The sequence below is a fragment of the Saccopteryx leptura genome, chromosome 3 (genome assembly GCF_036850995.1).
Source record: "Saccopteryx leptura isolate mSacLep1 chromosome 3, mSacLep1_pri_phased_curated, whole genome shotgun sequence".
NCBI lineage: Eukaryota > Metazoa > Chordata > Mammalia > Chiroptera > Emballonuridae > Saccopteryx > Saccopteryx leptura.
In genome coordinates, this window is record NC_089505.1 from 318,614,032 (window position 1) to 318,627,606 (window position 13,575).

Consider the following 13,575-nt stretch of genomic DNA (forward strand, 5'->3'; position numbering starts at 1 on the left):
ATGAAAAAGGGAAATCACAGGTGAATTAATCTAAAGGTACAGTCACACCAAATAACTATAACCTGGGACTGAACTCCAGACATGTATGCAATGACACACTTGGAGGACCCAATGGATATGGCACTGACTTTAGAATACAACCTCTAGTTTGCTGGTTCCCAAAGCTTGGAAAAGTAATCCAGGCTCTCTGAGCTTCCAATTTTTAATTTCTCAAAAGGTATAAATGGCTGAGTAGTATTTTACCTATTTATTTTACAGGATTGTTTGAAGATACATACTATTACAGGTATAAAAGTTATTACTTCAGGTAGTAAGACATTGCTTTAGTTGTTGAATTACAGAAATCCAAACATTTCCATTCCCTATTTAACATAAAATTTCCTAAGTACCAATTAAGCTCTAAGTCTCAGCTACATCCACTCTCTGAACCTAGCCAATGACCTAGAAGTCGTGGTACCTCATAGAAATTACAGCAGGGATCACTAGCTCCACTCAGTAGAAGAGTATTTCATTCATTCAGAGACTGACTTTTTCTTAAACAATTTTTATCAATGTGGCTATGTGGTTTCTGTTTTGAGGAGATTAGAAGATGAAACTATGGTCATAGTTAATATAATGACAAAAAATGATGTTAACAAATAAAGCTCTATCACATTTAAATGGTCCTCAAAGCAGCACGTCTTTTTTTTTTTTTTGTGGCAGAGACAGAGAGAGTAAGAGAGAGTAAGAGAGAGGGACAGATAGGGACAGACAGACAGGAAGGGAGAGATGAGAAACATCAATTCTTCGTTGAGGCTCCTTAGTTGTTCATTGATTGATTTCTCATATGTGCCTTGACCGGGGGGCTACAGCAGACCGAGTAACCCATTGCTCAAGCCAGAGACCTTGGGCTCAAGCTGGTGAGCTTTGCTCAAACCAGATGAGCCCGCGCTCAAGCTGGCGGTCTCAGGTATCGAACCTGGGTCCTCCACATCCCAGTCTGACGCTCTATCCACTGCACCATTACCTGGTCAGGCAAAGCAGCATGTCTTAATACGATCATCTGATATTGCAAAAAGCTAAAGGAATCATCAACAGCAAAATGTTGCAAGTTTTTCACAGCGGGGGGGAACACTAACATTTTTTTTTAAATAATTTTATTTTTAATGGGGCGACATCAATAAATCAGGATACATATATTTAAAGATAACAACTCCAGGTTATCTTGTCATTCACTTATGTTGCATACCCATCACCCAAAGTCAGATTGTCCTCTGTCACCTTCTATCTAGTTTTCTTTGTGCCCCTCCCCCTTTCCCTCACCCTCTCCCCCCTCCCCCCATAACCACTCTTATCAATGTCTCTTAGTTTCACTTTTAAGTCCCACCTACGTATGGAATAATGCAGTTCCTGGTTTTCTCTGATTTACTTATTTCACTTCGTATAATGTTATCAAGATCCCACCATTTTGCTGTAAATGATCCGATGTCATCATTTCTTATGGCTGAGTAGTATTCCATAGTGTATATGTGCCACATATTCTTTATCCAGTCATCTATTGATGGGCTTTTTGGTTGTTTCCAGAACACTAACATTTTGAGTGAACAATCCTTGTTGTACAAGACCATCCTGTGCACAACTGAACATTAAGTAATCCAAAGTACCAAAATTCGCCAGGTCATTCTAACAACCAACAACTTCTAAATGCCCCCAAGATGGTGGTATCATCCTAGATGAGAACTACCAACATGACAAGTGGTGATTGGAGAATCAGTGTTGGGTACGAAAATGGGATTTAGGAAGCAGAAAACTTAGTACGGAATCTTAACTATGCCATTTACTGGCTGTATGACCTCAGGCATATTTCTTAATTTCTCTGAGTTTCATTTTTAATTCTGTATTTATAGAATGGAGCTAATTCCATCTACCTCACTGGGCTATTTTAGAGATTAAATGAGAATAAGGCACACAAAAGCATTTCAGAAATCTGCAAGTGCCACATGAATACCAGAGGTACATAGAAAAATTGTACAGTAAAAAATAGGGACTTAAGGCCCTAGGCAGTGTTCACAGTGGATAAAGAGTCAGTCTGGCAAGCAGAAGTCCTGGGTTTCATCCCCACTTAAGGCACACATGAGAAATGGCCATCTGCTTCTCTTCTCCTCCCTCTCTTCCTTCTCTCTCTTCCCCTCTCGCAGCCAGTGGCTTCACCGGTTTGAGTGTCGGCCTCAGGTGCTGAGGATAGCTTGGTTGATTCAAGCAGCAGCCCCAGATAAGAGTTGCCAGATGGATCCCAGTTAGGGTGCATGTGGGAGTCTGTCTCACTATCTCCCCTCCTCTCACTTAAAAAAAAAAATAGAGGCTTGCCTGACCTGTGGTGGCGCAGTGGGTAAAAGCATCGACCTGGAACACTGAAGTTGCTGGTTCGAAACTCCGGGCTTCCCTGGTCAAGGCACATATGGTAGTTGATGCTTTCTGCTCCTCCCTCCCTTCTCTCTCTGTCTGTCTCTCTCTCTCTCTCTGTCTCCTCTCTCTAAAATGAATAAATAAAATCTAAAAAAAAACAGAGGCTTAATAAAAATATTTAACTACCTTAAGTATGCTGTTTAGAAGGTCAAGGAAGTCTAGATATCACAGGTCTATATACACACACATGGAAAAAATAATCAAGATTCAAATGAGGTATTTTCCTTAATATGAAATTAAGAAATATTGAATCAAGGATCATTAGCCCCATTCAATAGAAAAAGATCCCATTTATTCCTAAGACGAAATGATAACAATAAATATAGCTGTTTCATTAGGCAAGTCTGAATTCATCTATAAAACTGAATATTATTTCAAATGAAACTTTTTACCTTATAAAAATCTCAATGTTCCACTGAATACAATTATTATTTTTTAACTTAAAAAGAACATTTGCTTAAAATAAATTCAAAATAGTATAAAAGAACACAAAGTGAGAATGCTACTATTTTCTCCACTCATTATAGGTAACTACTATAGATACTTTTGTTATGCCAATGTACCATCCAAAAAGAAAACTACCACTACCCATAACCACTACAAAAACAAATAAGAATGATCAAAACTAAAACCAGAGCAATTCTAAGTTTCAATAGGGATAAACAGTCTGCCCATGTTTAGCCCATGGGGCACACTGGAGTGGCAGAAACCAACATTAACACCACAGACAGAGGTACTCAAATAGTTTTGCCATATGCTTTACCTTTGATTTTCTTTTGCTTGTTCAGCCAAGAGGGAAGTGCATGCTGGGTGGCAAACCATACCCATTAGCACACTGACTTAATATGCCTTCTCTGAACTTACAAATAAATGGCAGTGAATCCTTAGATATAGATGAGTCATAAGTGAAAACTAGGAAAAACATTTTAAAAAAATGTCTTTATCTAAATCCACTAGCAAGTTGGAGCATTTTTTAGTCTTACCTTCAGTTTCCACCTGAACGGAGTCTGGTATATCTTGAGCAACACAATCCTCCTTATCTGTAATAGCTGCCACAGTGCTGTCTGTTTTCTTTTCTGTTTCAAGTTCACCAGCTGAAGAAATAGCACGACACTCTCCAGGTTCTGAATTGCGTGTCTCCAGCGGCTTATCCCCTTTGGCAGCAGACATTTCTTGTTCTTCCGAATCACTGCTTGTGCAAGTGTCTTGCCCATTGTCGTGAGGAACTGGCTCCTGTGATGCTTCCTCATCCATTGGTTCATTAACCCACTTTAGAAATTTTTCCACCTGAAATTGTAAGATGTTACAAGTATGAACCAATTCCAATTACATAGAATATTCCCACCTGGTTTACCATTTGTGACCTGAATGACAAGCTGTTTCACAATTATTAGCTCTGATAAGTACACTGTATCATACAAGCTAATGTGAATAAGTAATTGCAAGTTAATTGTACTTTCTTGTCAGGACATACCATGACCTTATTAAAGACTTCTTTAAAAGGAAGAAAATATAAGATGACACATGAGAATAGACCTTCCTGTTATCAATTAACACTAAGAGGATAAAGCTGAATTCTTACAGCAGCTTTCCATAAAGGTTTCTAACTACTATAACTGTACTATGTGATATTACCATTACAAATATGCCTACCTATTGAGTCATTAATCTTAGTTTTTCAAATTATATATAGTTTTCTGCAAGGCCCAAGCTATTATCTAAGTTAAATGGTACTCTGTACCAAAGATGAACTCTCAAAAGATTTTGGGCCATTATGTCTAGAAGAGTAAAAGCAGTGCTATCTTGGAAAGAATGCAAGCTGCATTCTAATAAGCAGTAGATTCAGTAAAATGATTTCTAAAAACTAGGCTTCTATGAAATGTTAACAAGGCTCAAGGTCAGATGATTATATATACTTATTTGCTATCTTCTGTAACAAAAATACTCTTCACAACAGATCTTTAGGACCTCTTTTAGAGTTAAGAAATTAGTCTGTTCAGGCAGTGGTGCAGTGGAGAGCATCGGCCAGATTCAAAACCCCATGGTTGCAGCTTGAGTGTGGGCTCATCCCGCTTGAGTGCGGGCTCACCAGCTTGAGCGTGGGATCAGAGACATGACCCCATGATTGCTGGTTTGCACCCAAAGGCCGCTGGCTGGAAGCCCAAGATCACTGACTTGAGCAAGTGGTCACTAGCTCAGCTGGAGCCCCCTAGACAAGGCACAAATGAGAAGCAATTCGTGAACAACTAAGGTGCCGCAATGAAAAACTGATGCTTCTCATCTATCTCCCTTCTTGTCCCTCTCTGTCTCTCTCGCTTAAAAAAAAGGGGGGGGGGTTAGGAAATTAGAACGAGTGGTAGGCAGAAACAGGCATGGCCAGTAACTCAGAATCTTCCTCTGAGGGGTGCCTACACATCAATTAGATAGTTAAAGACACAACAGCCACATCACCCCCCCCCCCCCTTAGTGACACGTAGCAGTTATATTTTTGCTCTTCCTCAACCGAGAAATGTATTGGGACAATCACATCTAACACATCATAAAAAGTCCTATAGGATTGATTGAGCTGAACTGGAAATCTGTTCCAGATATAACTAGGGCCACTAAAATATTAAAATATCACCAGCAACCAAACAGTCTGAAATATAATAAAAATAAAACCAACTATAAATTTGCAGTATGTTTTAGAAGAATACTGAAATTAAGAAAGGTAATGTAGGAGAAAAACAAAGTCATTATGGGGTCTGAGATTTTGCTCTGTTGACTTAAAAGAGCTGCTGGAGATGGGGCTGATAACAAAGGTTCTGCTCACTAGAAGTGTTTTTTCTATAATGGATAAGAATCACACATCAAAATCAAGCAAAAGCAATTTTAATTCCTTTTGTTTTCCAGGTAGTTGGACGACAAGTACAGCAAAGTCCAAGAGCAAGGATATGAATATTCTAGTTAACAAATGTGGATCACCAAATTAGCCTCAGTCTCATGTCATTAGGATGAATTTGTTAGTGTTAAGGTATAATTAATCATCTTTAGGTGACCTCAAAATTATAGATTACAATAAAAGCTGTGTCAGACATTGGACTACTAGGATTCTACTTAGCCTAAAACAGATGAACATTATCCACTGTCTGTTACTACACATGTAAAATGATTTTATCTATTTATCTTCCCAGACTCTACAACTTTGTAGCTTTCAAAACATTCCCTTTTCATATTACCCCAAAATAAAATCTTTTTCAGATTTAGTTCACACAATTTATAACCTTAGGAAAAGGACCTTAGGTACCTTACATCTGGTAGAAATAGGATTCTTATTTGAGAACAAGAACTTTAAGGAGCCAAGTTCGTAAAATAAAATTCTATCTGTGACTAGAAAACAAAATGTAGGTCCTGGCCAGTGGCTCAGTGGACAGTGTCAGCTCAGCATATGGACATCCTGGTTTCAATTCCTGGTCAGGGCACACAGGAGAAGCAACTATCTGCTTCTCCCTCCCCTCTCTTTCCCCTTCCCATAGCCAGTGGCTCGATTCATCTGAGCGTGGCCCAAGACGCTAAGGATAGCTCTGTTGGAGTGCATAGGCCTTAGGTTCTAAAAATAGCTTGATACTTGAGCATTGGCCCCTGGTGGGTTTGCTGGGTAGATCCTGGTCAGAGCACATGTTGGAGTCTGCCTCACTGTCTCCCCTCCTCTCACCTAAAAAAAATAAAATAAAAAAACAAAAACACAAAATTTATACTTACCTTACTCAAAGCTTTGCTTTTCTTGAAACATGTCTTTTCTGTGTCTTCAGTAAAGAAAATGTGTTTGTTTTTCATATTTATTTGTCTTCTCATGTCCAAGAACTTGGACTTATACTTCACATTCTTCTGTAGATACCTGACCCGCCTATGACTGAAATTTGAAATTCCACCGTATCTATGACCAAATCAAAAGAGGTTGACTCAAATCTTAAGTTCTATGACTTAAGTTCTTATGTTTACTTATATGAAATGAAAATAAAACTAACAATTTTCATTATTTTTCTATTAGCAGCCACTATTTCCACTGCATTTTTCTTTATTATAAAATAAAATTCAAAATGCAGTTTAAACTCTAGCTTGTATGTTAATTCTCAAGTAACTGTGAAACATCAAAGTTGGAAATATAAACATATATATATATATATAAAAGCAGAAATTGCATAGTATAATAAGGTAGTAAAGAAATAGCAGGAAAATATAACCCCATTGTAGTTGGAGAAATGTAATTTTTTCTTATGGTGATATGATGAGAGCTCTTTTAACACATATCTTGATACGTTCTAATTACTACCTTAAAAGTGCTCACTAAATTCCTAACCTAAATCAATTTGAACTCTCCAAAGAATCAAACCCCTATTATTAAAATAATAATGAATGTCTTGATCTAACTATCCACATTTTTCTAGTCCTAAAAGTTATATATCTGCTATGAAGCCTTCTTTGACTATATCAATTCACATGAACGACCTCTCCTACAGACTATTAGACAGTTAAGAGTGTAATATACAATTTAGCACTTATAAATTCCTATATAGTTTAGTTTTAAATGTCAGGTATTACCTTCTTGAAATGTCAGGTATTAACAGCTTTTTTTTCCCCCTGGGATTGATGCTTGAACCAATTGAGCCACTGGCTGCGAGAGAAGGGGGAGAGGAAGGGGAAGAGAAGCAGTGGCTTCTCAAGCGTGCCCTGACTGGGGGTTTGGGGATTGAACTTAGGATGTCTCCATGCCGGGCTGACGCTCTATCCACTGACCCAACCAGCCAGGGCCTTAACAACTTCTTTGTAAAAAGTGTATCGTATCCTTCCCTTTTAGGTAGAATCTGGTGCTCTAAACAGAGGGAAAATAATTAAATCCCAGACAACAGACTAAATCTCTATGAGTGTATACTAGCAAGAGCTACACAAGTAATTTCTTAGTAAAACTACATGTGGCTAAAAATAAATTTTGCCAAAAATTTAAACATGGCAATACCAGGAAAACTTTATATTACTAATCTTTATGATCTTTAGCCTTAAATTATTATATGAACTAAAATTACCTTGAAATACCATATGGGAGAGATAACCGATAGTCTTCTAAAAAATAGTCACAGTTTTATAATTATTTCTGAACTAGTTTGGATTCAATTTATGTCAACCTATGTATTTTCTTGCTGACTTCATAATATGTGGATATCCATTAAAATTTCACATCTAATAAACTATACCTCAGTCCTTAGAAACATCAAAGACCAAAGTCTTGGTTTAAATCACTAGTGCAAGCTGATATAAATGGTAGTCTTTAGTGTGCCTTAACCACTCAGTTAAGTCTTCATGTCATTGCAATAAACTCTTTAGTTTCCTTATATTTAATGCTTGGACATTTTATCCCAGAGAACACCAATACTTCTTTTACACAGATGATCACAGCAACTTCCATTTGTAAGAGCAAAATATTACAATATTACACGCAATCCAAATGTCCTTCAATAGATAATGGTTGAAGAAACTATGGTACATCCACCCATACAATGGCATACTATTCAGCAATAAGAAGGAATGAACTATTAGTACTTGCAGCAACCTCGGGATACCTCAGAGGCATAGGCTGAGATCTTAGGAAACAACAGAGCAATACATACAGGAGAATCAATTAAACACAGGGCCCCACTGAGAGGATTAGGCAAAGGGACTGATAAGGCAGGCTGTGGATGGTACATGTTGAAGGGGAAAAAGCAAACTGCAGCTATGTACAGTATGATTCCATTTTTGTGTTTTATGAAAAGGGAGTAATGGGTGTGTGTATATATACACACAGTCATAAAAACACACATGAAAAATTAGGATATATGCAAATATTGCTTATCTCTGGGGGATGATCTGAAGAAAAGATTTTTACTACTTTCATAGTAAAAGAGAAAAATGGTTACCACAGATTTGAACTTTTCATGGCATGTTCACTATATACTTCAGATGTATACAGACTTACGTGAGACACTAAGTGAAGAGAGAAACATGCTTAGACTCTCAAGAGCTGAGCCCTGGTCAGTTGGCTCAGTGATAGAGCATTGGCCTGGCATGTGGAAGTCCTGGGTTTGTTCCCAGTTGGGGCACACAGGAGGAGGACCATCTGCTTCTCCACCCTTCCCCCTCTCCTCTCTCTTCTGGACTGGTTTAAGTGCACTGGCCCCAGGCACTGAGGATGGTTCCAGGGAGCCTCCACCTCAGGTGTTAAAAATAACTCATTTGCAAGCATGGCCCCAGATGGGCAGAGCATTGTCCCCAGACAGGGGTTGCTGGCTGGATCCCAGTCGGGGCACATGTGGGACTCTCTCTATCTCCCTTCTTCTCACTTGGAAAAGAAGAAAAAAGAAAGAAGCTCAATAACTGGTCTTGACCCCATTCTCTCCATGAATTGATGTGATCATGTGACCATGACTAAGTCAAAACCTGTAAGCTAAAGTTGCTTTACTTATAAACTGGAATAATATCATTGGATTGCTATGAAGTACAACTGAGTTTAACACATGAAATGTATGGTGATATCCCTATAATTCATACTAAGAAGAGAGGCTAGGGTTTTAACCACAACATCTCAAATGCCCTAAAATATATACACATTATTAGCTAACTGAATATCAAGAGAGCGTTAAGACAGCTGAAGTTGTTAAGATTTAAGGACAATAGCATTTATGGATAATTACTTTTGTCCTGAGCCATGCTTGAATCCTAGAAGGGAACCACTGTCATCTAGGTGTGAGTCTGGAGTTTCATCGATGTCCAGTTCATGGCTGAACAAATAAACAAAAGGTGATAAGCCGTTATCTCCAGAGCCCACCTGCTCAGGCAAATATCAAAAGTACATAAAGTCAAGCTATACAAACTTTCCCATCACAACAATCAACCACAATTCACAAATCCCAGGAAGGTAGGAAAAATAGTACTTTGATCAAGACTTTCCAAATGAGATAAAGTAACAAGCATTGTTTGAAAGACACTCAATATCTTAAAACCTGTAAGTAATTATCTATTCCTGAACATGATACAAATATGAATCTCTCCATTTTCCTTTGAAAAAACACCAGTTAAAAGCTGCAGCCTTAAAATAATTTACTAGAATGGTATCTCTAGGGCTTTTTCTGAAAAGCAAACAAGGAAACATTTGAGAAATATGAACCCAAGCAAAAAAAATTACAAAAGAAAAAATTATTGAGAATAAGGCTGTGATACAAGTGATATTAAGTAACCCAGGAGCATCCATGTATTGCTGATAATTCTAATGCTCCTTACTACCTCAGCAACAGTAACACGTAAATGGTGAGAGATTACTCTTACAAATAAATTATGCTCACTGAATATTTATGAAGGATCTACTAAGTTCCAGCAATATAAGTATACATACAGTCTGCCTTCAGGAACTAGCAAGAATTAATGGAGGAGGTAACATGCAATGTCCACCATGTAGAAGGAACACAGCAGACGTGCTTTTAGGTATTAAGTTCCTGAACCTCCAAAGCAGGTTTACTGTTTTTCTAGAAGCTGTATGGAATATTCAAGTCTTACATGGAGTACTTCATAAACTGTTATAGCAACAAAAGGTGTCTACCTAACATCCAAGTTCTATAATGTCCATTCTTTTCTTGTATTTTACAGACTTACCATATGACCATACATTAGCTTACATTATTCTCCACTTGTTAGTTATATGTATCAACAGTACACTTGAAAGAGTACTGTCTCCAAAAAAGTTGGACTGGGCTCTAGACTGAGAGTTGCTATTGCTGCTATATAACTCTGGGAAGCTCTTTATCTTTGTTTTGATGTAGTGTTCCCATCAATACAATCAATACAATGAGAGTGTTAGATTTGATGTATCTGAGGTGAACTTGAGCAATGAAATCCTGTCATTATTCCCAGATTATTGAAAAAAACATACAAACCAAAACTTCCTTGAGAAGAGACTGTATCTTATATATTACCAGTCAATAGCTACTATTCATTGACAGCTACTGTCAGATAAATTACATGCTAGTTCCAGTCTTCCCAATGATCTCACATGAAAGGTATCAGTTCCACTTTATAGATAAGAAACTGTGGCAGATCTGAAGAGGCAGAGTTGGGATTTGACTATGCTCCAAAGCCAGGGTTTTGTCTCCTTACAGGATTAGCAATGTTGTAATGTAACAAGCACTCACTCATGGACAGTGTTCATGCTCACACAGTCTGGACAGAGGGTAACATGCAACTTGCCTCCTCTTGAGTTTGCTTGGCTTCTGTTCGGGTGGATCCTCTTCACTCTCATCTCCATCAGTACTGTTAGCATGTGGTCTTCCTTTTATTGTATTTGCTTCTGAAGACTCCTGCAAATCTAAAGAGGCAGCTATTACTGTGGATTCTCCTCCTGGGTTTGACAACACTTCCTGCCATTTGCAAAGGCAAACAAAGTATTTCAGTGCCTTTGTGTGTGTGCAAAAGACAAAGTGACAGACCACATTTACCTATTCTGTGTATCTACATGCAGAGTCTGAGCGTAAAATAATTGGAACTATCTATTAATGTTTAAAAGTTTCCATGATTTAGCCTGACCAGGCAGTGGAGCACTGGATAGAGAATCGAACTAGGATGCAGAGGACTCAGGTTTGAAACTCTGAGGTCGCCAGCTTGAGCATGAGCTCATCCGGTTTGAGCACAGCTCTCTGGCTTGAACATGGGATCAGACATGACTGCATTTTCACTGGCCTGAGCCCAAAGGTTGCTGGCTTGAGCAAGGGGTCACTCGCTCTGCTGTAGCCTCCCCATCAACGTACATATGAGAAAGCAATCAATGAACAACTAAGGAGTTGCAATGAAGAATTAACGTTTCTCATCTCTCTCCCTTCCTGCCTGCCTGTTCCTATCTGTCCCTCTGTCTGTCTCTGTCATGAAAGAAAAAAAAGTTTCCATGATTTAGCTACTTGAAAAGTGAACTAATAATCACTTAGGCAAGAGTCAACCAAGTTCCTAATCCTGGATATTTTATGATAATCCTGAAATTAAACCTTCCCGTTTTAGATAATAATCATGCCGTTTAGGTTCCCTTGTAGTAAGAATTCACTTGTCTCATCTGAACTCCAGATGATTCCCATTCAATTTGCCTATGTCAAACATGTACCCTCAACTACTCTCTACCATGCCTCCTATAAACTCACTGGTTCTAGAGCAACTTGGACATTCCAAGCTCACTCCAAAATAGATTTCTAATTTAATTAGCAAGGGACATTTTAATTCACTGGCCACCAAGTACAAAAGGAAGGAATGATACTTTTGAGAACTGTGTACAAATATTCTTTCATTATGTAAGAGGGTAATAAACTTGTGATATAAAACAAAGATGGATCAAACAATTTCATTATACTATAAAATGTAGTTTTGCATTACTTAACTCGACCATAAAGGATTAGTATTACATATTTTGATAAATACATAGTTCCAATATATTTAGCCATTACTTAGCAGGATTAAATGTTGGTCAGTCTTACCCTGAGCTGGTTGGTTCGTGTTTTTGTTCCCAGACAAGGTGCTTTCCTTGGTGCCTGCATTACATGGTTCACTCTGGCCAGAAGCAGGGCATTCTCTTCTGCTGTTAACCGCACCTAGCCACTGATGTCCATCAGAAGTTACAGACAAATCTAACTGGCTCTCTTCTACTTTTCCTGAATTCAGACGTATATTACTAATTCCATCAAGTATTTCATTATGATCTTTATCACCTGAACTAGAGCTTTTGCTACCAGTTGATGAAGATGGAAAAGAAAGTAAATCTGCTTTCATGCAATTTTCATCTTTCTTGTTGTCAACTTCTGTTTTAGACCCACACATATATGTATCACAGCTTTGTGAAGCAACAAAACTCCAACCCTGAGCTTCCCAATACTGAAACTGTTCCAAATAATACCAGTAAAGTTGACTATAATGTTGTTCCCATTCTTCCTTGGTATCAGGAATGTTCCAAGGTTCAGAACATAGTTTTTGATCTGAATGTTTTTCTTGCCAGCTTTGCCATAATAGTCCTCCACCATATTCATTCCAGTACTTTTCCCAGTTCTCTGTAATTTCTAGCTTTGGAGACAATGTATTTTCAACAGAAAGGTTTTCCGTTTCAAGGTCTTTTTTGGACTGAAGTTTACATGGTCTGGTGTTCTCATTCTGTTCAAGTGAAGATGGATCATCTGAAGTCAAAATGTCATCTTCTTCAGAGTCTTGTCTCCAAGATTCTCTCATAATCTCATCTAAGTACTTCTTTTGATGTTTTTTCTTTTTCTTTTTTATTTTAACTTTATTTCTAGTATTCATAGACACCTGCATAAGAGAAACAACTTGACTATAAATTCCACTTCATTAACTATTAGAGAAAGTAGAGCACAAATCTATTTTGGCATTAAATTAAACAAAATGCCCTCAATGCCCCCTCTACTCCCACCACCTGCGGCTTTTAGTTATACAAACAAGTGAATCTTATTACCTAAGTTTCCAAAAGAAGAAAAAGTCACATGTGGGACACATCACAACTTACAGTTTTGGTTAATTTAGAAATGTGTACATTAAAGAGGTAGATTGCTCTAATTCATAAATACATTAGATTTGGGGTAAAAAAAATCCCATAAGATTATTTAAAAAATTAATAAGTACAAATAATAAAAGTAAATTAATTCTTACCTCAAAATTCTTATGTGTGGACATCCCACCAAATTGAAGTGGCAGTCCCATGCTTCTCATAAGTTCAGACTCAGAATCAAGTTCACTCTCATCTAGGTCTATGCCTTTGTTATCACATGATTCCTTAGTGCCATGGGAATTACCACCTTCCTCCTCTTCTGTATCTTGGTCTCCTACAGATAGTATTTGTTAGCTTAGTATTAGAAAAAATCTAGAAGCAGCCTTTATCATCATTTTAATGAAGAAAAACCCAAGACCCACAGTTATTACATGACTTGCTCAAAGTAAAGGTGTATAAATGTTAAAATTTTTAAAGGGAAAAATAAAAAAAGGGAAAAATAGGAAATTGATGGTAATATGGACTAGTAAAAAAAATGGCCAACTAAGAATCAAGAGACAACTTCTAATGTGATTCTGCCTGCCACTACCCAG

The 13,575-nt window shown here is 37.7% G+C and overlaps 1 protein-coding gene across 2 annotated transcripts in view; it reads right to left on the bottom strand.

Moving 5' to 3' along the window:
* The window catches only part of TGS1 (trimethylguanosine synthase 1), a 44,121-nt gene that overhangs the window by 19,445 nt on the left and 11,101 nt on the right, over positions 1 to 13,575 (bottom strand). For both annotated transcript variants that reach the window (XM_066379044.1, XM_066379043.1), the window contains 6 exons: positions 13,144 to 13,316; positions 11,967 to 12,786; positions 10,699 to 10,816; positions 9,153 to 9,239; positions 6,187 to 6,361; positions 3,429 to 3,732 (listed from right to left, as the gene is read on the bottom strand). In XM_066379044.1, the coding sequence (XP_066235141.1) occupies positions 3,429 to 3,732; positions 6,187 to 6,361; positions 9,153 to 9,239; positions 10,699 to 10,816; positions 11,967 to 12,786; positions 13,144 to 13,203 (1,564 nt within the window). In that variant the 5' untranslated portion in view covers positions 13,204 to 13,316. The remainder of the gene's footprint in view (positions 1 to 3,428; positions 3,733 to 6,186; positions 6,362 to 9,152; positions 9,240 to 10,698; positions 10,817 to 11,966; positions 12,787 to 13,143; positions 13,317 to 13,575) is intronic.